Below are 23,444 nucleotides of genomic sequence, written 5' to 3' on the forward strand. Positions count from 1 at the left end.
TAATACTAGTGTTTTCCCATTGACCGAGCGTGGGAATAAAACTGGGAGAAAAAGGGTTCCCGCCATATGCAAAAGCTATTTAAGGCAGGGGAGTGACATCATCGTGGTTTGTTCTTCACTGACTTCCTGCCCAGGAAAGAAGACTGCTGGAAACACCTGAGAACAAAAAGACTGGACTAGGGGAGAAGGGCTGAGCCCAGACTAGAGGGTGTCTGGCCTACGAAAGGAATAACTGGAGTTTTAAGCTGCAAGCAAGTGCAGCTTATCTTCAAGAATCTTTGCAATCTGCCTAAAACAACGTTTAGGGTGAGAATTTGCTACATATGTCCAATTTCTTTAGTACATTAAGCTTAGATTGCATTTTGGTTTATTTGTTAGGAAATCTGCTTTGATCTGTTTGCTATCCCTTATAATCACTTAAAATTAGGGCTTGCAAGCGATTAAAAAAATTAATCACGCACTTAATAGCACTGTTAAACAGTAACAGAATACCATTTAAATATTTCTGGATGTTTTCTACACTTTCAAATATATTGACTTCAGTTACAACACAGAATACGAAGTGTATAGTGCTCACTTTGTATTTATTTTTTATTACAAATATTTGCACTGTGAAAAAAGAAATAGTATTTTTCAATTCACCTGATATAAGTCCTGTAGGGCAATCTCTTGACAATTAAAGTTGAACTTACAAATGTAGACTTATGGACCAAAAATAACTGCACTCAAACAAACAATGCAAAACTTTAGGGCCTACAAGTCCACTCAGTCCTATTTCTTGTTCAGCCAATCGCTCAGACAAACAAGTTTGTTTACGTTTGAAGGAGATAATGCTGCCCGCTTCTTGTTTACAATGTCACCTGAAAGCAAGAACAGGTGTTCGCATGGCATGGTTGTAGCCAACGTTGCAAGATATTTATGCACCAGATGCACTAAAGATTCATATGTCCTTTCATGCTTCAACCACCATTCCAGAGGACATGGGTCCATGCTGATGATGGGTTCTGCTTGATAACGATTCAAAGCAATGCAGACCGATGCACGTTCACTTTCTTCGATCTGAGTCAGATGCCACCAGCAGAAGGTTGATTTTCTCTTTCGGTGGTTTGGGTTCTGTAGTTTCCGCATCAGAGTGTTGCTCTTTTAAGACTTCTGAAAGCATGCTCCACACCTTGTCCCTCTCAGATTTTAGACGGCACTTCAGATTCATAAACCTGGGGCCGAGTGCTATCTTTAGAAATCTCACATTGGTACCTTCTTTGTGTTTTGTCAAATCTGCAGTGGAAGTGTTCTTAAAATGAGCAACATGTGCGGAGTCATCATCCAAGACTGCTCTAACATGAAGTACATGGCAGCATGCAGGTAAAACAGAGCCAGAGACATACAGTTCTCCCCCAAGGAGTTCAGTCACAAATTTAATTAACATATATTTTTTTTTAATGAGCATCAGCACGTCCTCTGGAATGGTGGCCGAAGCACGAAGGGGCATACGAATGTTTAGCATATCTGGCATGAAAATACCTTGCAATGCTGGCTACAAAAGTGCCATGTGGACACCTGTTCTCACTTTTAGGTGACACTAAATAAGAAGCAGGCAATACTATGTCCCGCAAATGTAAACAAACTTGTTTGTCTTAGCGATTGGCTGAACAAGAAATAGGACTGAGTGGACTTGTTGGCTCTGAAGTTTTGCATTGTTTTGCTTGAGTGAAGTTATTTTTTGTACATAATTCTACTTTGTAAGTTGCACTTTCATGATAAAGAAATTGCACTACATGACTTATATGAAGTGAATTGATAAATGCGGTTTCTTTTGTTTATCATTTTTACAGTGCAAATATTTGTAATAAAAATAATAATACAAAGTAAGCACTGTACGTGTTGTATTCTGGGTTGTAATTGAAATCAATACATTTGAAAAATGTAGAAAAACATCCAAAAATATTTAATAAATTTCAGTTTGTATTCTACTGTTTAAGAATGCAATTAAAACTGCGATTAATTGCGATTAATTTTTTTGAGTTAATCGCATGAGTTAACTGTGATTAATCGACAGCCCTACTTAAAACCTATTTTTTGTAGTTAATAAACTTACGTTGTTTTGTCTAAGACCAGCCTGTGTGTGGAAATCATAACTTGGGGCACCAAGCTGTGTATATTCCTCTCCACAATGAGGGAGGGGGCAAATTTCATGAGCTTATGCTGTACAGATCTCTGTGCAGTGCAAGATGGTATAATTTTGGGTTTGCCCTCTAGAGGGGGTTGTGCACTTTGAGTGCTGGGCAGTTCGTTAGCTGAATCTTCCCATGCAGAGCTGATCTCAGCATCTGTGTGAATCTGCAGCCACCAGCAGCTCCCAGTCAGCTCCCACGCACACACCCCCCCCCCCCGGTGCCTCCTGCCCACCAGCAGGCCCCATGGATCAGCACTTCGCCCTCCCTCCCCACGCCGCCTGCCCACCACGAACAGCTGTTTCGCGGCATGCAGGGAGGCTGGGAGGGAGTGGGGAGAAGCGGGGATGTGGTGCGCTTGGGGGAGGGGGCAGGGGTGGGGCGGGGAGGGGGCCTTGGGAGGAAGGAGTGGAGTGGGGGCAGGGCCTGGGGTCGAGCTGGGGGTCAAGCACCCACCAGCAATTTGAAAAGTTGGCACCTTTGCTGGGGGATCAGGTGGGCTCAGTGGTATCCCAGTTCCAGGTGGCACCACGCAGCCCCTAGACTCGCCTCCAACACCGCGTCAGCAAGCATGCAGCGCCCTGCCCCCATCCACGCAGCCCCCAGATCCGCCCCAACAATGCATCAGCAAGCATGCAGCGCCCTGCCCTACACAGTGCCCTGCCCCCCCTCCAAGCAGCCCCCAGATCCACCCCAACTATGCATCAACAAGCATGCAGCGCCCTGCCCCACGCAGGCCCTAGACCCATCTCTCCGTGCCATGCTCCCCCCACGCCGTTCCCCCATGCATGCAGGGCAGGGCGCTCACAAACACCCTGAACATAGCCCCTCGTCCCCTGCCCATGCATGGCGGGGGGCAGAATCTTCCCACACCTCCCCTGAGAACCAAGTCGAGCCCAGCCCTTGCCTGTGCTCCTCAATCTGCTCCTCACGCTCCCGATAGCGCTTCTCCCGCTCCTCCTGCTCCATGCGCTCCTGCTCCATGCGCTCCTGCTCAAAGCGCAGCCGCTCCTCCAGCACCTTCTGTCGCTCCTCCTCCTTCCGAAGCTCCTCCTCCTTCTGCGGGGGCAGCCCGTCAGCCCACCAGGGTCCTACCCCACAGGGGCCCCCTGCCTGCCCCGGGCCCCACAGGACACCCCCCACACATACACCATGGAGAGGCATCCCAGGCCTCCGGCAGTACCAGCGGCTCAAGGACAATCTCCTGCTCAGCAGCCAGGGCTGGGCAGAGTCGTGGAGAAGTTTTTTGGCAGACTTGGGGCAAAACCTGACAGTGAAACCCTAATCCCTCCCCATTCCAAACCAAATGGCCCTGCAGGGATGCCGGAGAGCAAGTCCGGCCCATTCACCCTGCGGCAACAGCTCCTGTTCCCCAGGCTGGCCCAGCTCCCCGCTCCGGGCACCGCACCCTGGTGCGTCCCCGGCTCCCCCCGCTCCGGGCACCGCACCCTGGTGCGTCCCCGGCTCCCCCCGCTCCGGGCACCGCACCCTGGTGCGTCCCCGGCTCCCCCCGCTCCGGGCACCGCACCCTGGTGCGTCCCCGGCTCCCCCCGCTCCGGGCACCGCACCCTGGTGCGTCCCCGGCTCCCCCCGCTCCGGGCACCGCACCCTGGTGTGTGGGGTCACAGCAACACTCAGGTTGCGCCTGGCTACCCCAGATGCCACTTGGTTTTGGGGGAGCTCTCAAGAGCGGGCTCGGGACACACCCCAGCCACAGATGGTGAGGGGTGCAGAGGACAGGAGGGCAGCTCAGGCTTTGCAGAGACCTGCCGGCTGGGCCAGGCCTGGACACAGGGGGGGGGGTGCCCAGGACTGCTGCCTCTGCCCCATGGCAGGCCCATCGGCTGCCCCTACCTTGGCCTGTTCCCAGAACTGCTCCCGGTTGAGCCGTTTCATCTCTACAGCTGCATCAGTCTTCTGATAGGTCGTGCCCTGGAACAGAAAGGGGTCAGCGGGGGTGCAGCAGTGCCCCAGCATCAGTGGGTGGGACCAATGTCCCGGGATTGGGGGAGAGGGCACGCAGTGGTGCCCCAGCATCCGGGGGGGGGACACGAGGGGGAAAGAGGGGAAGAGGGCCTGGCAGTTCCCTGGGATCAGTGGTGGGGACAGCACCTGCAGCAAGTGGGATTTTCCCACAGGGGTCCATGGCACTGCAGAGGTCATGTCCCCCCCAGGTATCGATAGGGGGTTTGGGGCTCCGGGGCTCCTTTGCTGTGACTCCCACAAGGCGCCCCGTGCTGGAACAGCCCCACCATGCTGGAGCCGGGCAGCATGGGGCCAGAGGGCTCTACAGGTGCCAGATAGCGCTGGACTCCCCAGTCCCACAGTTGAGAGCCCCAGATCCTGAGCAGTGGGTCTGGGCGAGGCAGCTGAGGATGGCTGGTGGGGCAGGATCTCTAACCTGCTGGGGAGAGGGATGCAGGTGGGGGACTGGGCCGGGGCTCCCCCTCCAGCCTGGTGTGATGCAGCAGGGAGGGGGGGGAGTGTTGACCTGGGAATGTTGCCAGGGAGTTTCACTGGGGATGGGAGACTGAGAGCCTGTAACCTGAGCCAGGATGGGAAGGGGGAGGTTACACCTCTGCCTGGGAAACTGGACAAAGGCTGCAGGAGGAGCTGGGGGAAGCTTGGTGAGACGCTGAAGGAGTTTTTGAGTGGGGAGTTGGCTGGGGACGAGGGGAGAGCCCCAGAGAAGGAAGTCTAAATTCTCCACCCCCCCAAAGGACCTGACTATGGGGTCCTGTTTATGCCTACAAGCTCTGGGTTGGATTGTGTTTCTGTCATCTCTAATAAACCTTCTGTTCTACCGGCTGGCTAAGAGATCACGGTGAATGTGAATCGCAGAGGAAGCGGGGATACAGGACCCTGACTCCCCCACGCTTCTTAACAACTGGTGGTAGCGGTGGGATGTACTGCACCTCATGGATGGCGCTTCCTGCAGTACATGACTGGGGAGCAGTAAAATGAAAAGGGATTGATGGGAACCAGGCATGCTGAAGATTCAGAGAGGAGCAGTTTCGGGGGGTGGAAGAGCTATGTTTAACCCCTGGGACTGTGTGACCAGCGAGGACTGTCGCAATAATGGTGTCCCCCTGGGAACTGTAGCAAGCAGTCTCAGGGTGGAGGAGTCTGCAGCTTGACCCCGGGAGAAAGGTGGTGACCTGGAGAAGGGCTGGCACACTAGGGGTTCCTCCTGGAAGCCGTGGGGAGCTGAGAGCACACAGGCCTGCGAGTGGCCAGCAGGAAGATGTACGCTAAATGCCTTAAGAGCAACCTGGTGGAGCTAAGCAGGCAGAGGGGGCTGCGCACTGGGAGGCTCACCAAAGAGCAGCTGGTTGCCCAGCTGGAGGACTGGGCACCGATCCCTGCACCGATCCCTGTCTCCGAGGGAAGCAGCCCAGCAGAGGCAGTGTGGGTCCCGCTACCTGACCCAGCTGGGAGGGGTCAGACTGCTGCCGAGGGCATCCCGAGACCCCTCCTACCTATGCCTAGGGGACCGGCTGGGAGGAGCCCAGTGAATACCGAGGGCACCCTGACCCCAGCAGCCAGCCGGGGATCCTCCCACCAGAGCTCCCCATCCCTGGAGCTGCGGCAGCTGGAATGGGAGAGGGAGATGAGACTGAGAGAGTTGGAAGATCAAGAGAAGGAGCGACAGGACCACAAAAGGCAGCGTCAGCATGAGCTGGAGGAGCGAGCAGAACGGGAAAAGCAGCAGCAGCAGGAGCTGGCCAGGCTGAGGACCAGCAAGCCTCCGGCTGCAGTGAGTGTGGGGGGATCCAAGACTGCACCGAGCTTTGACAAGGGCTCCCTGGCCCAGTGTAAGGAAGGGGAGGACATAGATGACTTCCTGAATGCCTTTGAGAACACCTGCGAGCTGCACAGGGTAGGCCCTGCAGACAGGCTCCAGTTTCTCACCCCCATACTGGACCCCAAAGGCATGGAGGTGCACAGCCGAATGAAAGGGGTGGAGGTAGGGGACCACGAACTATTCAAAAAGGCCCTGCTACACGAGCTTGGGATGACTCCCAAGATGTACCGAAAAAGGTTCCGGAGGAAACGTAAAAACCCTGAGGGCACATATCTACAATTGACCCGCCAGATGCAGGGATATGCCAGCAAGTGGATGGATGGCGCCCAAACTAAGGAGGACCTGCTCGACCTAATCATACTGGAGCAACTGTATGAACGGTGCCCATCTGATCTGAGGCTGTGGTTGGTGGACAAAAAGCCCGAGAACCCGCAACATGCAGGGCAGCTGGCCGACGAGTCTGTGGTTGGTCAGGGGGTAGCAAAGAGGAATCCCAAACAAGCAGGCGCACCACGATGCAGAGAGAGAGTCACCATGGGACCTCCAGTGGGAAAATATGGAGAACCCCCTCCCAAAGGGAACATCCGGCGTCAGGTTAGCTGACCCGCTCGAGGGGACCAACGGGACACGAGCTGCTATCACTGTGGCCAGAGAGGCCACGTACAGACCCAGTGCCCCAGGCTCAGGGACAGACTGAGCTGACCGAACCCACCCAGGGTTAACTGGGTAGGGACCCAGTCGGACGAGGGGCAGACGGCCCAGGCAAGGTGGGCTAGCAGCTTATCAACTGCTCAAGAGGAAGAGTACCCCAGGCCAGCTCCTCTGGAGGGCTAGATGCTCCGGACTCAAGGTTTTCAGTTTAGAAGGGGGTGCGGGGCTGTCCCTAAGGAGCGAGTGCCTTGTTCCCCTGGAGGTGGATGGGAGGAAGGTCCAGGGATAGTGGGATACGGGCGCAGAGGTGACGCTGGCCCGGCCCGAGATGGTGGCCCCAGATCGGGTGGTGCCCAACACCTACCTGACCCTGAGCGGGGTGGGCGGGACCCCATTCAAGGTGCCTGTGGTGAGGGTGCATCTGAAATGGAGGGCCAAGGAGGGTCCCAAGGATGTGGGGGTGCACCACCATTTGCCCACTGAGGTGTTGGGGGCAGGGGGACCTAGAAGACTGGCCAAGCAACCCCCAGGGAGCCCTGGTTGTGACCCGTAGCCAGAGCCAGCGAGGGGCGCTATGCCCTGACTTCAGGGAGGGTACCTTGCCAGAGGTGCAGGACTGTAGCCCGGAGGAGAGGGAGCGCCGAGGGACCATGGCTCAGAGAGGCTGCGGCCTCAGACCAAGCTGGCAAAAGGGAGCAGGTTCCCATCCCCTCCCCGACCGCTGAGTTCCAGAAAGATTCCTCCTTGTGGAAGCTAAGGGACCTGGCCGACCTCAGGGTGGTGTGACAAAGTGGGACTGTTCTTAATGTTTTCTCTGAATACTGTGGGGGTGCCTCAATTTCCCCTATGCAGTTCTTAAGTATGTAGGTGGTGGGTGTGACGATGTGACGCAGCAGGAAGGGGGGAGTGTTGAGCTGGGAATGTGGGAGTTTCACTGGGGATGGGAGACCTGAGAGCCTGTCACCTGAGCCAGGAAGGGGAGGGGGAGGTAACACCTCTGCCCAAGAATGTGAACAGATGCTGCAGGAGAGAGCCTGCTGGAGGGGGGGGGGGGTTGTTTCAGTTTGGGGCTGGGTGGAGGAACACAAAGAACCCCAGGGCTGGGGTCTAAGCTCCCTGCTCCCCCAGAAGGACTTGACTGAGGGATCCTGGGTGTACCCACAAGCTCTGTTTTGGACTGTGTTCCTGTTGTCCAATAAACCTTCCATTTTACTGGCTGGCTGAGAGTCACAGTGAATCCCAGGAAGAGGGGTGCAGGGCCCGGACTCCCCCACACTCCGTGACAGTGGGATAAGGGTGTATGATCATTGCAGAGCCCTAGAGGGCAGGGGTGTGCAGGGGTCTGGACACAGAGAATGGCCGACACCCTGTTTCCTGGCCACTGATGGCCTGGGCCCTTCCCCCCTGCAAGGTGAGAGCTAAAGGGTTGGAGAACAAAGGAATCCAGGGGTGGGGGGGAAGGGGGGCAGTTTCAGTTTAGGGCTGGCTGGGGGAAGCTTGGTGAGACGCTGAAGGGGTTTTTGAGCGGGGAGTTGGCTGAGGAAGAGGAGGGAGCCCCAAGGCTGGGGTCTAATCTCCCTGACCTCGAGAAGGGCCTGACTAAGGGGTCCTGTTCATGCCTACAAGCTCTGGGTTGGATTGTGTTCCTGTCATTTCTAATAAACCTTCTGTTCTACCAGCTGGCTGAGAGTCACGGTGAATGTGAATCGCAGAGGAAGCAGAGCTACGGGGTCCTGACTCCCCCACACTTTGTAACACCTGGCTGGGGCAGGCAGCCTGGACGCGGGGCCTTACCACGGGCTCGGCGTTCTCGTCCTCTCGTAGCCGCAGGCGATGCAGCACGGGGCTGGAGGTGCGAGCCAGGCCATTGGAGAGGCGCTGCCCAATGGCCCCCGGGTCCACGTCCTCCACGCTGCTGGCATTGACGATAACATCCACACCCTGCACCGGGGAGCAGCATGGGAGAGCCAGGCCGGCTGGCATGGGGGGGATCTGAGCCAACAGCTGCACTGCCCCAGCCCAGCCTCTGACCCACCCCCAGCCAGCCCCTCTCCTGGCCCTCCACTGCCATGCTCCCTGGTTCGGCTCCCCTGGGCTGGTCCGCCTCTGCCCCTGCCTGGGGACTGGAAATTCTGCTGGCCCACACTGTGTCTCCTGCAGCACTGCGGCGAGCACAGGCCAGCATGGGCCGGTACAAGTTTGCCAGGCCTCGCCGTGCTGGGCCAGGGAGGCTGTGTGTTTCGGCGTCACTCCTTTCTCTCCTCTCTGCGCGTTTGCCGTGGTCCGGCCCCACAGGAAAGGGACCCGCCTGCAACCAGCAGCTCTGGCCCAGCCCAGCTCCCGCCTCGGTTCTGCACAGAGGACAGTTCCCAACCTCGAAGTGTCGGACAAGGGTCTGCCCCTTTCCCGGCTCTGCAGCCAGAGGAAGGGAACGTGGGACTCTGCAAAACTAAACCTGGCTTGATACATTTCAAAGGCTCAAACTTTTCTTTTTCTGTCTCTTCAGCAAAGAGTCCCCAAGGGGAAATTGGTGCGGGGGGGGGGGGGGGGGGGGCTCGCCGATGCATTTGCTTGGCACTCAGCAGCCCCAGGGCTCTGGATACCAAACCCAGCCCTTGTTTAACCCTGTTCAGTGTCAGGGTCACATTAGCACCTCGGACTCCCTGGGCCTGTTACTGCACCCCAATTAATCCAGCAGCACACCCCCGCACCCAACACATAGAATCATAGAATAATGGAGTTGGAAGGGACCTCTGGAGGCCATCTAGTCCCACCCCCTGCCCAGAGCAGGACCAATCCCAACTAAATCATCCCAGCCAGGGCTTTGTCAAGCCTGATCTTAAAAATTTCTAAGGAAGGGGATTCCACCACCTCCCTAGGTAACGCATTCCAGTGCTTCACCACCCTCCTAGTGAAAAAGTTTTTCCTAATATCCAACCTAAACCTCCCCCACTGCAACTTGAGACCATTACTCCTCGTTCTGTCATCTGCTATCACTGAGAATAGTCTAGAACCATCCTCTCTGGATCCACCTTTCAGATAGTTGAAAGCAGCTATCAAATCCCCCCTCATTCTTCTCTTCTGCAGACTAAACAATCCCAGTTCCCTCAGCCTCTCCTCATAAGTCATGTGTTCCAGACCCCTAATCATTTTTGTTGCCCTTCGCTGGACTCTCTCCAATTTATCCACATCCTTCTTGTAGTGTAAAAAGAAAAGGAGTACTTGTGGCACCTTAGAGACTAACCAATTTATTTGAGCATGAGCTTTCGTGAGCTGTAGCTCACGAAAGCTTATGCTCAAATAAATTGGTTAGTCTCTAAGGTGCCACAAGTACTCCTTTTCTTTTTGCGAATACAGACTAACACGGCTGCTACTCTGAAACCTTCTTGTAGTGTGGGGCCCAAAACTGGACACAGTACTCCAGATGAGGCCTCACCAATGTCGAATACAGGGGAACGATCACGTCCCTCGATCTGCTCGCTATGCCCCTACTTATACATCCCAAAATGCCATTGGCCTTCTTGGCAACAAGGGCACACTGCTGGCTCATATCCAGCTTCTCGTCCACTGTCACCCCTAGGTCCTTTTCCGCAGAACTGCTGCCTAGCCATTCGGTCCCTAGTCTGTAGCGGTGCATTGGATTCTTCCGTCCTAAGTGCAGGACCCTGCAATTGTCCTTGTTGCGCCTCATCAGGTTTCTTTTGGCCCAGTCCTCCGGTTTGTCCGGGTCCCCCGTATCCCGCCCCTGCCCCCCGCGTACCCACCCCTGCCCCCCCCGTATCCCGCCCCTGTCCCCCACGTACCCGCCCCCCCCGTATCCCGCCCCTGCCCCCCCGCGTACCCGCCGCTCCCCCCGTATCCCGCCCCTGCCCCCCGCGTATCCCGCCCCTGCCCCCCGCGTAGCGACACGCGCTGACCTGGAAGAACTCTGCGATCCTGGCCACGTGGCTGGCACAGGCACACTTGCGGGCATCGGCCACGTCCTCCCCAACCTGCCCGGGCACAGGGAGCAGAGTGAGACGGGGCTGCCGGGCTGCCGGGCTGCAGGGGCTGCCGGGCTGCCGGGCTGCAGGGGCTGCCGGGGCTGCCGGGCTGCAGGGGCTGCCGGGGCTGCCGGGCTGCCGGGGCTGCCGGGGCTGCCGGGGCTGCAGGGGCTGCCGGGGCTGCCGGGGCTGCCGGGGCTGCCGGGGCTGCCGGGGCTGCCGGGGCTGCCGGGGCTGCAGGGGCTGCAGGGGCTGCCGGGGCTGCCGGGGCTGCCGGGGCTGCCGGGGCTGCCGGGGCTGCCGGGGCTGCCGGGCTGCAGGGGCTGCCGGGCTGCAGGGGCTGCAGGGGCTGCCGGGCTGCAGGGGCTGCCGGGCTGCAGGGGCTGCCGGGCAGCACCTTGGAGTGGCAATGCGGGGGCTGGGCAAGGACAGATGGCGCTTGCTCAGTGTCTCCCCCGACGCCCTCTTCCCAGCCTGGCGCCCGCAGGCACGGGGCTCCGCCCGCCGAGCTGGGCAGGGCAGGGCAGGGCGGGGCGGGGCGGCCGGAGCGTCCCTTTCCGGCAGGCGGGCGCAGAGCTCTGCCTGCGTCTCAGCTGCCCGAGGGACGCGCCGGGCCTCTGTGGCGGCAGCATCCCACCCCTGCGTGGGCCTGGATGCCAAGGGGGGCGGGGGCACGCAGCCTACCCAGGCTACACTCCTGGGGTCTGGAGAGACACCCCCCCCCCCCCGCAGCTCAGCTGGGTCCAGTGCAGGGAGGCAGAGGTCCACTAGGTGGCAGCACAAGAGCCCAGGAGGGATCCCTGGAAAAGCTATGGGGCCAGGTGCATTAGGGCCATGCCACGGGGCCCCGCCCAGCGCCACGGGGCCCCGCCCAGCCCCCAAGCCCAAGGACCCTGGAGATGGGGGGCGGGGAGAGCATTCCTGGATGTTCAGGCCACACAGGACCATCCCCTCTGAGCTCTGGGAGGCCGGAGAGCACAGAGCCCCTGGCTCAGACAGACAGAGGGGCCCAGCCAGGATTTACGGACTCCAAGTGAGGCAGAATCCGCCTCGGCCTGCAGCAAGGAAATTCCCAATTAATTCTGGTGGTCAGTTCCCCTCCCTGTTCCCATCGGTGCCTCCAGGCTTGTCTGCCTTGTGTCCTGTCCCATTTCCAGGCACTGGCTCTCGTTCTGGCTTGGCCAGCAGGACTGAAGGGCCCCCTCCTCTTGGGAATCTCCTCCCCACGCTGGCATCCAGAGACCAGGGTCAGGGCACCTGTAGCCTCCTCTGTGTTCAGTGAATGGACCCAGTGCCGCCAGGCTGGTTTCCCAGGCCCTGGATCGCTGAACCTTCTGCCCGTGTTCAATATCCTGTTTGAAGCCCTGGCTCAGCTGGTTCCCGTCACGACCCCAAGTCCTGTTCTGAGTCGCTGCTTTCTTAGCTGCTGCCCCCAGCCAGCCATGCACCCCCCCACCCTCGGGTGCCAGATGTGCCACCCTGTTTTGCACTGTATTCAGACATATGCTTGTCTAATGAGCCCAGCTGCCAAGCGACCCAGATGGCCCTAGAATTGACCAGTCCCCAGCCTTAGTCCCTCCCAGAACTGACGTGTCATTTGCAAACTTTATGAGAAATGACTTGATATTTTCTTCCAGCTCACTGATCATGTTGACTAGCATTAGGCCAGGAACAGGCCCGAACCGGGCAAGGATCCCCCTACCTATAGAGAGCTATCAGATAGTGTATAGGAACAGGCATCCAACCCCCACAGAACAGCACGACCAGCCCCCCCACCGCAATGACTCAGGCGAGTTACAACCCACACCGGACCCTGAGCCTCATCATCCCGAATGCGGTTCTCTGCAAACGGGCTCAAGGAGGTCTCCTCCCCGCAGGCCTGCACCAGTCCTCCGCGGGCCCTACTCACCCAGTTGACCAGGACGTATTTGGGCAGCGCTGCCTGGGGCTCTTTGACACTGCAGAAGCCGTACATCACCTTCTGGTTCTCAAAGTGGCCAGAGAGCTCCTGCAAACCGCCTCCTGGCCGGGCAGGGAGGAAGCACAGTCAGTCAGTCTGTCCCCCCCACACACACACAGGGGATGGGGCAGGGAGGGACCATGGACAGTCTGTCCACCCTGCCCCCCCAGGTGTCAAGTTCTTTGTGGGGGTGGGGTGTTTAGGCGCCCTCAACCCCCCAAAATTGCAGCCCTGCAGAGGCAGGAGGGAGGGAACCCCCAGGGATGTTGGCAGGGGCATGGGCAACAGAGCGAGGTGGGGGGCTGGGGTCCCCTTACCTCCCGACGCAGCCAGCTTCAGGTCGTCAGACTCATCCTCGTAGGTGTACAAAGCCCTGGGGGAGGAGAGCGCGTGAGGGACAGCGAGGATCCAGCCATGGCCCCGGCGCCTGCACCGGACATGGGGCGGGCACAGCCGCAGCACTCCACTAGAGCCCGCTCACGGGGGGCCTGCACCCCTTACCACACACAGCACACCTGCCAGCCTCCCCCCGCAGCTGAGGGGGAAGACGAGGCCAAAAGCTGGCACACCCTGTCCTCCAGCAGCTCAGCCCTGGGGAGGAGATTCCCACGGGAGAGCCAGGATGGGGGCAGGGAGCTGTGCCCCCCCGCACTGGGCACTCCAGGCCACGCTGCACGACCCCTCTCCCCACCCAGCCGCGTGGCCTCACGCTGAGCCTGCGGGCACCAGCGGAGGGGGGCCGCCAGCAGAGCCCGGCTCCCAGCAAGTCTCTGCCACTAGCACAAGCCTTTCGCCTGCCCCTGAGCAGAGCAAGTCTCAGCAGCCTGCCCCAGCTACCTGGGCACCTGTCCCAGGGCCAGCCGGGGACGGAGGCACCAGAGGCCTGGGGAGAAGCCTCCCTGTGGCCGCTCCCAGCAAAACAGGGGGCAGAATCCAAGTGCCGGCCCCATTGCTCTGGGGCCCCATTGCTCTGTGAGCAGGGGGTGGGGGGTGAGCCACCCCCTGCCCTGGGCTTCAGGCCCTGGCTGAGCAGTGGCACTTGGAAGGGGATGGCCAACAGGGCTGGGGGTCCTGGCCCCCAGGCCAACGCACCTAGCGGGTCCTTTTCACCCCCCCCCCCACCAGACAGCGTGGTGGCTGGTCACCTATGAGCTGGGGGCATGGGGGCAGCGGGTGACTGGAGGGGGAAGGGACCAGGATTCACCTGGCTGGGGCCAGTCAGCGACTGTTCACCCACAGGGAATGCTGGGACTCGGGCAGCAGCGCCTCCCGCAGGACAAAGCAAGAGCTGCTCACGTTCCCAAGCTGCGTGAGCCCCTGGCAGGGAGCGGAAGGCAATTAAAGCAGTAGCAGCAAATCAATGAGCCTTCAGGGTGTGATGGGGGCTCCATGGAGACGGTTTCTTGGATACCGGCCCCTCTCCGGACTGTGCTTGGGAAGGCCCCCTCCCCCCACCCACTGCCCCACATGAAGCCCTGCTGTCTGTATCCCCTGCACCCCATGGCGGCCCCTCCTCAAAGGCGGGGGTGGGCAGCCGGCAGAGACGGTCCAGGGCTGGTGGGCGAAGACAGGGAAATTTCAGCTTATCTAGGCAACCAGCATCCTCTGTCTCCATGGCAACCACCCAGCTCTCCAGCTGGGATGGCGCTCACAAGATGAGGAGATGATTAGTGGGGGAAGTGGGGGAGGCAGGGGGCGCACTGGTATCTGGCAGGCGCCCTAGCGGGGGCACTAGCTGCTGTACTTTGCCCCATGGACCCCTCCCCTCAAACACATCTTGCTCCCCACTGCAGACTGGCCCCCCGGCCCCCGAGCGCGCCACCCCGGCCCCTGGGCTGTGCACCTTTCCCCATCCCCCACCAGGCCGCTCGCTGAGGGACACTCTGTGGAGCTAGGGCCATTTGCTGAATCACCACTTTCCCCATCTGCTGAGCTGGGATCCCCGCACCCAGCTCCTCATCCACCTGGCTGAGCTTCTGGGGTCTGGGGGGGATGGGGAGGGGAAGGGCCACGTGGGCCCAGGGCAGCTCCGTGGCCGACTGGACTCATCCCGGGAGGGGCAGTCACATTAGCCCCTGGAGGCCCAGAGCAGGGGATGGGGAATCGCAAGCCCTGGCCTCAGCCCCGGGCCCCCCAAGGCAGGGCTAACAAACCCCGTTCATCCCTCACATCCCTGGAGGCTGCAGAGACTCAGGCTGTCAGCTCTGCAGGTCCCTGACCATCAGCACCGAGGGCCCCCCTGCCCATGGCCCAGCAAGGGCCATGCCAGCAGGAGACCCAGGAGCCCCTAGCCCAGGGGAGGGCAAACTACGGCCTGCAGGCCAGATCTGACCCATCAGGGCTTTCAATCCAGCCCGCAGGATTGCCAGTCCCACGTCGCAGTGGGGCTAAAGCAGGCTCCCTGCTTGCCCTGGCCCCGCACCGCTCCCGGAAGCAGTCAGCACCACATCCCTGCAGCTCCTGGGGTGGGGCACAGAGGGCTCCGTGCGCTGCCCTTGCCTGCAGGCACCGCCCCCTGTAGCTCCCATTGGCCGGGAACGGGGAACTGCGGCCAATGAGAGCTTTGGGGGTGGTACCCACAGGTGAGGGCAGCGCACAGCAGAGCCGCCTGCCCCCTCCCACCCCCAGGAGCCACTGCCGGACATGCTGGCCGTTCCGGGAGTGGCATGGGGCCAGGGAAGGCAGGGAGCCTGCCTTAGCCCAACTGCGCACCACTGCCACCCCGGAGCCCACACCCCGAACCCCTGCCCCGAGCCCCCTGCCGCACCCCAACCCCCTGCCCCAGCCCTACATTCATGGCCCTGCATACAATTTCTCAACCCAGATGTGGCCCTCAGGCCAAAAAGTTTGTCCACCCCTAGTCTAGCCCCTCAAGCAGGATGCTGTTACCAGGCCTAGTAACCACCAAGCTTCGAGCCCAGGGACGCGATGACCCCCCAACCTTCCACCCTGGCCCTCATGTTGCCTGTGGCTCTTGCGGGCATTCACCCCTTTCACCAGGCAGAGTCCAAACCCAGCCGTGGGCGCAGACCACTCCCCCATTCCCACGGGACCCGTCCATACCAAGCACTGGGTGGGGGGACAGGAGCAGCTGCACCACTGGGGACAAACACCCCCCAAGCAGCCCGCCCCCCAGTCCCTGAACCGGTACAGAGCTGGCAGTGCTGGGAGCCACCCCCCTCCCTGAGACACAGATAATGGCATAAAGGAGATCAACGTTAATCTCAAAATCCAAATCTCCCAGATTGGCAGCTCAGGACATGGGCTCCTCCCCGGCCCAGGCTGCCCCCCGACTCTGAGCCAGATGGACCTGGACTCTGCTCCAGCCTAGCTGCAGGGATGGGGGGGATGTGCGGGGACCCTCAAAATCCCAGCCCACCGCACCGGGGCACCAGGACACTCGCCTGCCTGGCAGCGGGGAGCCCACGGGGTTCCTGCGCCCCTGATGAGCACCACGAGTGCGACCAAATCCCTGCTCCAGCCCCCGGCTCCAATGTAACCAGACAAAGAGCGGGGACAGACCCCGCCTGCACAGACACCCCCACACTGGGCACTGCCCCCCATGCACAGCCCCAGTGCCCTGCCTGTCCCACAGAAGGGCACTGCCCCCTGCCCAGAGCCCGGTGCCAGGCAACACCCCACACGGGGCCACGAAACAGGAACAATCAGCTGGAGCCTCATTGCTGCACAGGCCCCCACCAGCCTGCCCCTCCCCGCAGCATGCTCAGCCCTGGGGCATCCGAGACCCTCCCCCAGCTGCACAGGGCAGATGGAGATACCCACAGGTTTGAGCCACAGGAGACTCGAGGGCTGGGCACCACGTGGATTCAGCCAGTGCGAGTGGCGCTGCCAATGGGGGAGGGGCAGGCTGGGGGGGCAATACCAGCGGAGCGGGAGCAGTGCTGTTGGGAGACCATGGGCACATGACAAGCACGGGGGGTCACTGCGGGCCAGGGAGCCTGGGCGGGGCTGAGGGATACTGGGTAATTTCCTTCCCCCCAACCCTTGCATGGCCAGGTCAGTGCCCAGGCTGCCCGAGCCCCCTTTCCACACAGGGTGGCATGGATCTTCCCAGTGGCACAGCACCAAAGCCACCGGGAGCCCTGCTTCCTGCACCGGGCACGGCCCAGGGGGGAGCGTGCCTGGGGGGACAGCATGCCCAGGGGCCTGGCCCAGACCAGCCTGGTGCAGTCAGAAACCAGCCTGACCTTCCATTAACTCTCACAATGGGCAGCTAATTTTAGCAGCTTCAGTTCCCTGTGTGCCTGGCCTTGGGCCAGCGGTGCAATGCTGGTGTGAGCGAGCCGCACGGGCACCTCTGCAGCCTGGCAGTGGCGGGGGAGTCTGTCCCAGAGCCCAGGGCTGATGGGACGAGGTGACAGGAAGCAGGCCAAGGAGGAAGAGACATGAAGGGCAATGTTAGATATGGGCAGAGCACAAAGGCCCAGATGCGCCTGCCCCATCGCCCTCCCAAATGCTGCGTGCTCTGCATCCCAGCTCCGGCAACAGAAAGTTCCACAGGCCACCGCTACCCCATGTGCCCACATGGGCCGTAGGACCCCCTCCAGCTTCCTCGCCAAGCCAGGCCTTCGCCCCATTGGCACCATCTTCCACGACACGGAGACCTAAGTTCCCTCTAAGCTGCACAGCCGCGCAGCTGCCCATTAAGCCCCACACAGGGGCTCAGGGCTGTGGCGGGGAGAGGATGCCTCAACACGGACCTGTCCCGGACTTGCCGCAGCCAGCCGGGGAGAGGAGCCCCTTCCTTGGCCCCGCCGGAGCTGCCATGGCTGGGGAGAGGCACCTCTCCCCGTTGCAGCCCTGGGGCAGCCTGTACCCCAAATACCTCATCCCTGGCCCCACCCCAGAGCCCAAAACCCCCCACCCCAACCCTCTGCCTCAGCCCTGAGCCCACACCCCAAGCCCCTCATCCCCGGCCCCACCCTGGAGCCCTCACCCACCGCACCTCAACCCTCTACCCCAGCCCCTTCCTGTACCCAAAGCCCCTCATCCCCAGCCCCGAGCCCGCACCCCCAGCCAGAGCTCGCATCCCCCCACACCGCAACCCTCTTTCCCAACCCAGAGCCCCTCCCGCACCGTGAACCCCTCAGCCCCACCCATGAATGTTATGTGCACCAGTACGAAGGTGATGTACCACACATCACAAAATTCATTCCGCACATGGACATAAATAATGAGAAGGGACACTGGCAGAGACCCCCAGTGCCGCTGCCTTGCTCAGAGCTCTGGGCTCAGCCGCAGACAAGCTAGCCAGTCACTGCACAGCCAGGCCGGGGGAGGGGGCAGGGGAGGGGGATCATCCTCATGAGACCCTCCCTCAAGTGTCCCTTTGTCAGCCCCTCAAGTGCCTCTTGCACCCCAGCAGCCGAGCCAGCGCCCCCCAGTACCCTGGGAGCAGCACCGCGCCCTGCCCCACCAGCCCTCACACCACATGGGCCGGGGACAGCACATTGCACATCCCAGGCTTGGGGCCCAGCAGCCAGCGAGGGGGGAAGCACAAAGCACGGGCCCGGGACATGCCCGCACAGAGTGTGAATGGGGCATGAGGCAGCCCTGTTCCGACCCCTGCACCCCATGGCCTGGAGGGGTAGAAGCCCCGTCCCCCCCAGCCTGCGCACATGTGTTTCCAATGCAGGCCCAGCAAGTCACTGCACGGAAAACAGCACCGAATTCCTTTCCTATGGAGTAATGGGCCCAGCCGCCTCCACCAGGCAGGGAGGGGGAGGGGCCGCTCTGACCCCGGACCCTCCGGGACGCTCAGGGGAGGGGAAGCCCCAGACTAAACATCCCCTTCCCTGTGCTGAGCAGCCCTGGGATGGGAGCCCTGTCTGCGCAACAAGGCCGTGCTTAGGAGCGCTAGCTCCCTCCATGGCCCCATCCAGCCCCAGCCCCCTGCTCTGATGACGGCCCTCACTCCCGACCCGCAGCCCCTGCCATCTGAGCCGAACCCTGAGCACGGAGCCTGATGCCCATGCCCTGAGAACAAGCTCCTGCACAGTCTCTCTCCCAGAGGATGGTGGAGCGGCCCCTCTGCACCACCTCACCCTGTCCCCAGCCTCCTCCCCTTGCACCCAGCTTCTCCAGCAGAGAGCCCAGCCCCTGAGTTAGATCTTTATAAAGGAACAATTCAGGCCCAGTGGCTGGGGCTGCTGCCCCTCCCAAGAAGCTGCCAGGTTCCCAGGGCTGCCAGCCCCAGAACCACCACGCGCCCAGCAGCAACCTAGAGGGAGGGGGCAGAGATCCCAAAGGAGGGGGCAAAGCCTAAACTCCAGAAGCAAGTCCTGCTCCCTGCCCAGCCGCGCCTGAAGCCGAGGACCCAGGCCGGCTGCACTCACCCCAGCCATGGGAGAGCTTTCTGCCAGCTCCGCTGCAGGAACCGTGTGAGGCAGGTCTCTGGCCTGTGCTCCCCAGGAGGCCGGACAAGGGCCTTGTCCCCGACCCCGGCTCATCCGGGTGGGTGGGGAGGAGGTGACCAGAGCACACTGTTGCCAGGGCTGTTGTTATGCAGCACACAGCCCGTGCCCCAGCTGCTGCATGGCTGGCTGGGGGACTGGCTGCATAAGGAGCCCATTGTTCAGCCCCCAGGCCGGCCCTGCTGCATGCGCAGTGTTTCCCAGCGGACTGTCTCGGGTGGGCAGACTGGGCCCTGGCACCCCAGCTCTCAGGAGCGCTCCCCGCCCTGCCCCTGCTCTTTCCCCATGGTGCTGCCCTACTGCCCCCTGGGGCCAGACGGGCCCACGTGGGGGTCGGGGCTGCTCAGGTCAGCCTGAGCCACAGGGGAGGCGGCCTGGAAGGGGACTCCCAGCCAGAGACCACGGGCGGAGTCTGTCAGAAGCCAGCCCAACACTGCCAGTGTCTCCTGGCCCCTGGTCAGTGTGACCAGAGATGTGCCGCCCCCTCGGGTCGCCCCCCGTTGAGGAGCGGTGACTTGGCCAGAAGGGCCACGCTGGATGGGGCCCTGGCCGTGACCTCTCGGAGACAGGGTCCCGCTGGCTGCTGGGGGAGAAGCCAATGCCACTGTCTGCAGGATTAGACAGGTGCCATGTGCCCACCCCACCCCCAAGGGCCAGCAGCAACCTGACTGCGCCTCCCACGACCTAGGCCAGCAGGGGTGACCCGTCTGCAGCCTCAGGCGGCTGCTGGGGCTGGAGCAGGGGGGACCTGGCTTCCTTTTCAGCCTGGTCTGCCAGGGTGGGCACTCCGCACTGGGCAGGGGGCAGCACCAGGGACTTCTCCTGCTGCCTGGCACATGCCCCCTCCGCCCTCACCCAGCCTGTCTCGGGTAGGACACCCCTGCCCAGGGTGCCCGTGCGGCTCCGCCCGCCCCTGGAGATTTGCGCTTCCCACTTGGGCAATTGCTCAGCAGCCCCATGTGACATCAATGGCCGCTGGGCCAATCAAATGCCACTGGGCCAATTTGCATCCTGCAATCTGACTGGCTGCAAGCTGGGCCTCACCCCACAGTGGCACCAGGCCCCATGTTTGGGGCGCATTGGGCAGCAGCCCCAGAGCCAGCCGGGACGTGCCAGGCCCTTCGGCCTGGGAGCCTTGCGCTCCAGGGGCCCGGACAGCATCTCACCAGCAACAAGCTACCTGCCCCATGCCAGAGCAGCCCCCGACCCCCAGCCCCGACTCTGGAGGGGGACGCTGCCCCCAGGCTCAAAGAGCTCCCGGTCTGAGCACCTGACCCCAGCCCACGTCTCTGGCTGAGCTGGCCATCCCCAAGTGCTGGCAGACGCCTGGCCCCTAGGTCGCTGCTCCCCTCGCCGCCAGACTCGGTGCCTTGGCTCTAGCCACCTTTCCATGCAGCAGCCCCGGGCCAGGTTCCCTCAGCCCGCCCAGGAACAAAGTCTCCCCTTGGCCAGGGCCTCCAATGCAGCCTCCGCCCACCACACGCTCAGAGCTGCCTCCAGAGCCAGAGGGGCTCCAGCCTGCCTGAAGTGGGGAGTCCTCCTCAGCCCCCGGGGGTCAACTCCATCCCCAGCGCCTCAAGACCCTCCTCCCTGCACACCCCATGGAGCTTCCCCACTTCGCCCCCGGCTCGGCGCCCCCCCGCCCAGACCTAGGGCTCCAGCCTCGCTTCACAAAGCAAGTTAGAACTTGCCGGGGGCCATGCTGGCCCCCGGCCTCCAGCTCCCCACACCCCACACTCATTACATCGCCAGCTCATTGGCCGTCTCCCCGGAAGCCTTTGCGCCTGCTCCCTGGCCCCTGCCCCAGCCCCCCCAGTTATTGTTCTGCGGTAACATGGTTGGGGAGGGGGCTGATGCCCCTCCAAGCCCCCAGGTCCTGTGTGGGAGGAGAGCAGCTCACATGCTGCTGGCCCTTTACCGGGGCGTGGGCAGGAAGAAGGGCAGCACCCCTGCTCCTTGGCTGGGGGGTGAGAGAGGCAGGGAGCTGGTGGGGCCCGGGGAGGGCAGGGAGTGGAACGCAGCAGCTGGAGTGGGGGTGAAGTGCACACTCGCTGGGAGGGCCTTGTGGGTCCACAGCGACAAGGCAGGGAGCAGGCCCCAGCGCTCACTAACAGCGGAACCGGGCACCAGCCGCGCCATCCGGCAGCTGGAGGAAGATGCAAAAGGGGCCGAGGGCAACAATCCCTGCACAGAGAGCTCAGCCAGGGCCAGCAGGGCCAGGGAGCAGAGCCTCACTCATGTGCAAGCGATTTGCAGGGAGGGGGCAGACCCAGCTGAGGGGAGATGCCAATGAGATGGTGTGGCTGAGTGGTCGTGGCTTCAGGGGCCAGACAGCACAGATCCTTTCCCCTGGTCAGTTCGGACCAGCGAGTGGGGGCAGAGAAAAGCTCCAGGCCCGACCGCCCGGGGAACCGCCGGACGCAGCCCCGGCCCTGCATGGCCACTAGCCATTTGCTTCCCTTCATGCCCTGCACCAACGGAGGCGTGTCGGGCCAAGGGGCAACATCGCTATTTCACCCCAGAAGGGGGGTGTCAAAAGCAAGAGACTTTGCACCCTGAGACCCTGCTCCCACATGAACGTCCCGAGGAGATGGAGCTCTGGCCAGGGTGGGGAGGCACCAGCCTGGCACCTCACCGGCTGTTGGGAAAGGATGACTGGAAAGAGAACCCACAGCCACGGGACACATTAGGAAACCGGGGAGAGCCTGGGGGCAGGACCAGAGCCACGGGGGCCTTTTCGCTCAAAGACAAAGACTCGGCTGCCCCAGAGCACACTGCGAGGCCATTCCCCAGCCTGGCCAACGCCGGAGCAAGCACCAATGCTGAGCAAAGGCGCCAAACGGCCGCCCAGGCTCCCACAAGCCTTCGCTCCACAGGGCACAGCCGCAGGATCCTACTGGGACCCGGGCCCAGGCATGCAGCACTGAGTTCCCTACTGGGGGCCATTAGACAGAGCCGGCCGTCCTGCACCCCAAGGTGCTGGCCAGGTCTGGTGACCTCGCTGCCCCCTCCCGCTGGCTGAGGTCGCAGCCCCTCCATGCCAGCAGATACCAGCACCCCCAGCAAGGCCCGTCTCCCCAGTGCAGGCTGGGATGTCGGTGGCTCCGGTTCGGGGGCCGTGGGCCCACGTCTCCACCACCGGAACCAGCCACTCCAGCAAGAAGCAATTTGGGGGTCCCTCCAGCACAGGCAGGGTAGACACTGCCCTGGAGAAAGATGGGGAGATGAAAGGAAATGGGGCCTCCAGAGCTGCCCATCCCCAGCGGGTGCCTGGCAGGCCAGGGCCCACCCTGGCAGGAGGCGATGGGCCTGCTGGAGCCAGACTGCAGGGCTGGGAATGGATCCCACGGGAGCCAGTGGCAAGGCCAGCGGGAGGACGGGCACGGCTAGTAACCTGACCACCCCCCACCCACCTCCCCAGCCCCCCAACCGCCTCCTCCCCCCGCCCCTCCCCTCTCCTCCCCCCGCATCCCCCAGCCCCACCCTCCTTTGTGCAGCTTGTCGCTACAGACTCTTGCACCCCCGAAGGCCCAACAGCCCCGAACCGCCCGGGCAGTTGGTGCCGTGGCCGGGCAGAGTCCGGGGCGGTGCTGGGGACCCGGGGCTAGGGACTCCGCGGAGATGGGCCACAGCCGGGGAGCCGGAGCGGGGCGCCGGGAGCTGGAGCAACCTGGGCAGGGCTCGCTCGGGTCCGGGCCCCCCTGGAGCCGGACGCTGCCTCCCTGCGCCCGGGGGGGGGGGGCGTCCCCCACCCCGCAGCGGGCGGACCCAGGGGGCTGGTCTCGGGGCGCCCTTGGCCCCGGGGGGGTCCCGGCTTCCTCGCCCAGCGCAGCCCGCCCCGAGGGGCCCGGCCCCGGCTCCCCATCCCGCCGCGCCGCCCGCGCACCATTCTGGGCAGCTCGTGGCTGCCGCTCGGCCCCGGCTGGGGGGCCCGGGGGGCGCCGCCCCGGGGCTCGGTCCCCCCCGGCCCCGCGCGGAGCCGCCCAAAGCGCCGGGCGCTCACCAGTCCGTGGGGCTCCCCTCGCCGATCACCTCCTGGTAGGCGGCCAGCAGCGCCAGCCGGTGCGCCCCGAAGCTCACGCCAGCCATGCCGGGCGCAGGGAGCCGCGCGAAGCCAAGGACCCGGCCGCCTGCCTGCCTCGGAGACACTGCAGCAGCCGGGCGGGGCGGGCCAGGGGCGGGCCGGCTCCGCCCGCCGCCGCGCCCGCCCGGCCTCAGCGCCCCGGCCCCGGCCGCGGCCCCCGCCCGGCCCCCCAGCGCCCCTCGCCGCCCGGCCCCCCAGCACCCCGAACCCGGACCGCGCCCCCTAGCGCCCCCAGCTCCCCTCGCCCACCGCCCGGACTCCCCAGCGCCCTGGACACGGACCCCGCACCCCAGCGCCCGCCCCCGCCCTGATCCCCCAGCGCCCCTCGCCGCCCAGCCCCCCAGCACCCCGAACCC

The 23,444-nt window shown here is 62.4% G+C and overlaps 1 protein-coding gene across 1 annotated transcript in view; it reads right to left on the reverse strand.

Annotated features, from left to right (window-relative positions):
- DBN1 (drebrin 1) overlaps nucleotides 1-23,093 on the reverse strand; it is a 34,037-nt gene extending 10,944 nt beyond the window's left edge. Inside the window, exons 1-7 of the mRNA XM_077824295.1 lie at nucleotides 23,008-23,093; nucleotides 12,888-12,943; nucleotides 12,520-12,632; nucleotides 10,545-10,619; nucleotides 8,422-8,568; nucleotides 4,026-4,103; nucleotides 3,079-3,230 (exon numbers count right to left, since the gene is read on the reverse strand). Coding sequence (XP_077680421.1) covers nucleotides 3,079-3,230; nucleotides 4,026-4,103; nucleotides 8,422-8,568; nucleotides 10,545-10,619; nucleotides 12,520-12,632; nucleotides 12,888-12,943; nucleotides 23,008-23,093 — 707 coding nt within the window. The remainder of the gene's footprint in view (nucleotides 1-3,078; nucleotides 3,231-4,025; nucleotides 4,104-8,421; nucleotides 8,569-10,544; nucleotides 10,620-12,519; nucleotides 12,633-12,887; nucleotides 12,944-23,007) is intronic.
- Between the last annotated feature and the right edge of the window lie 351 nt (nucleotides 23,094-23,444).

Source organism: Eretmochelys imbricata, chromosome 8, assembly GCF_965152235.1.
Source record: "Eretmochelys imbricata isolate rEreImb1 chromosome 8, rEreImb1.hap1, whole genome shotgun sequence".
In the NCBI taxonomy this organism is placed as follows: domain Eukaryota; kingdom Metazoa; phylum Chordata; order Testudines; family Cheloniidae; genus Eretmochelys; species Eretmochelys imbricata.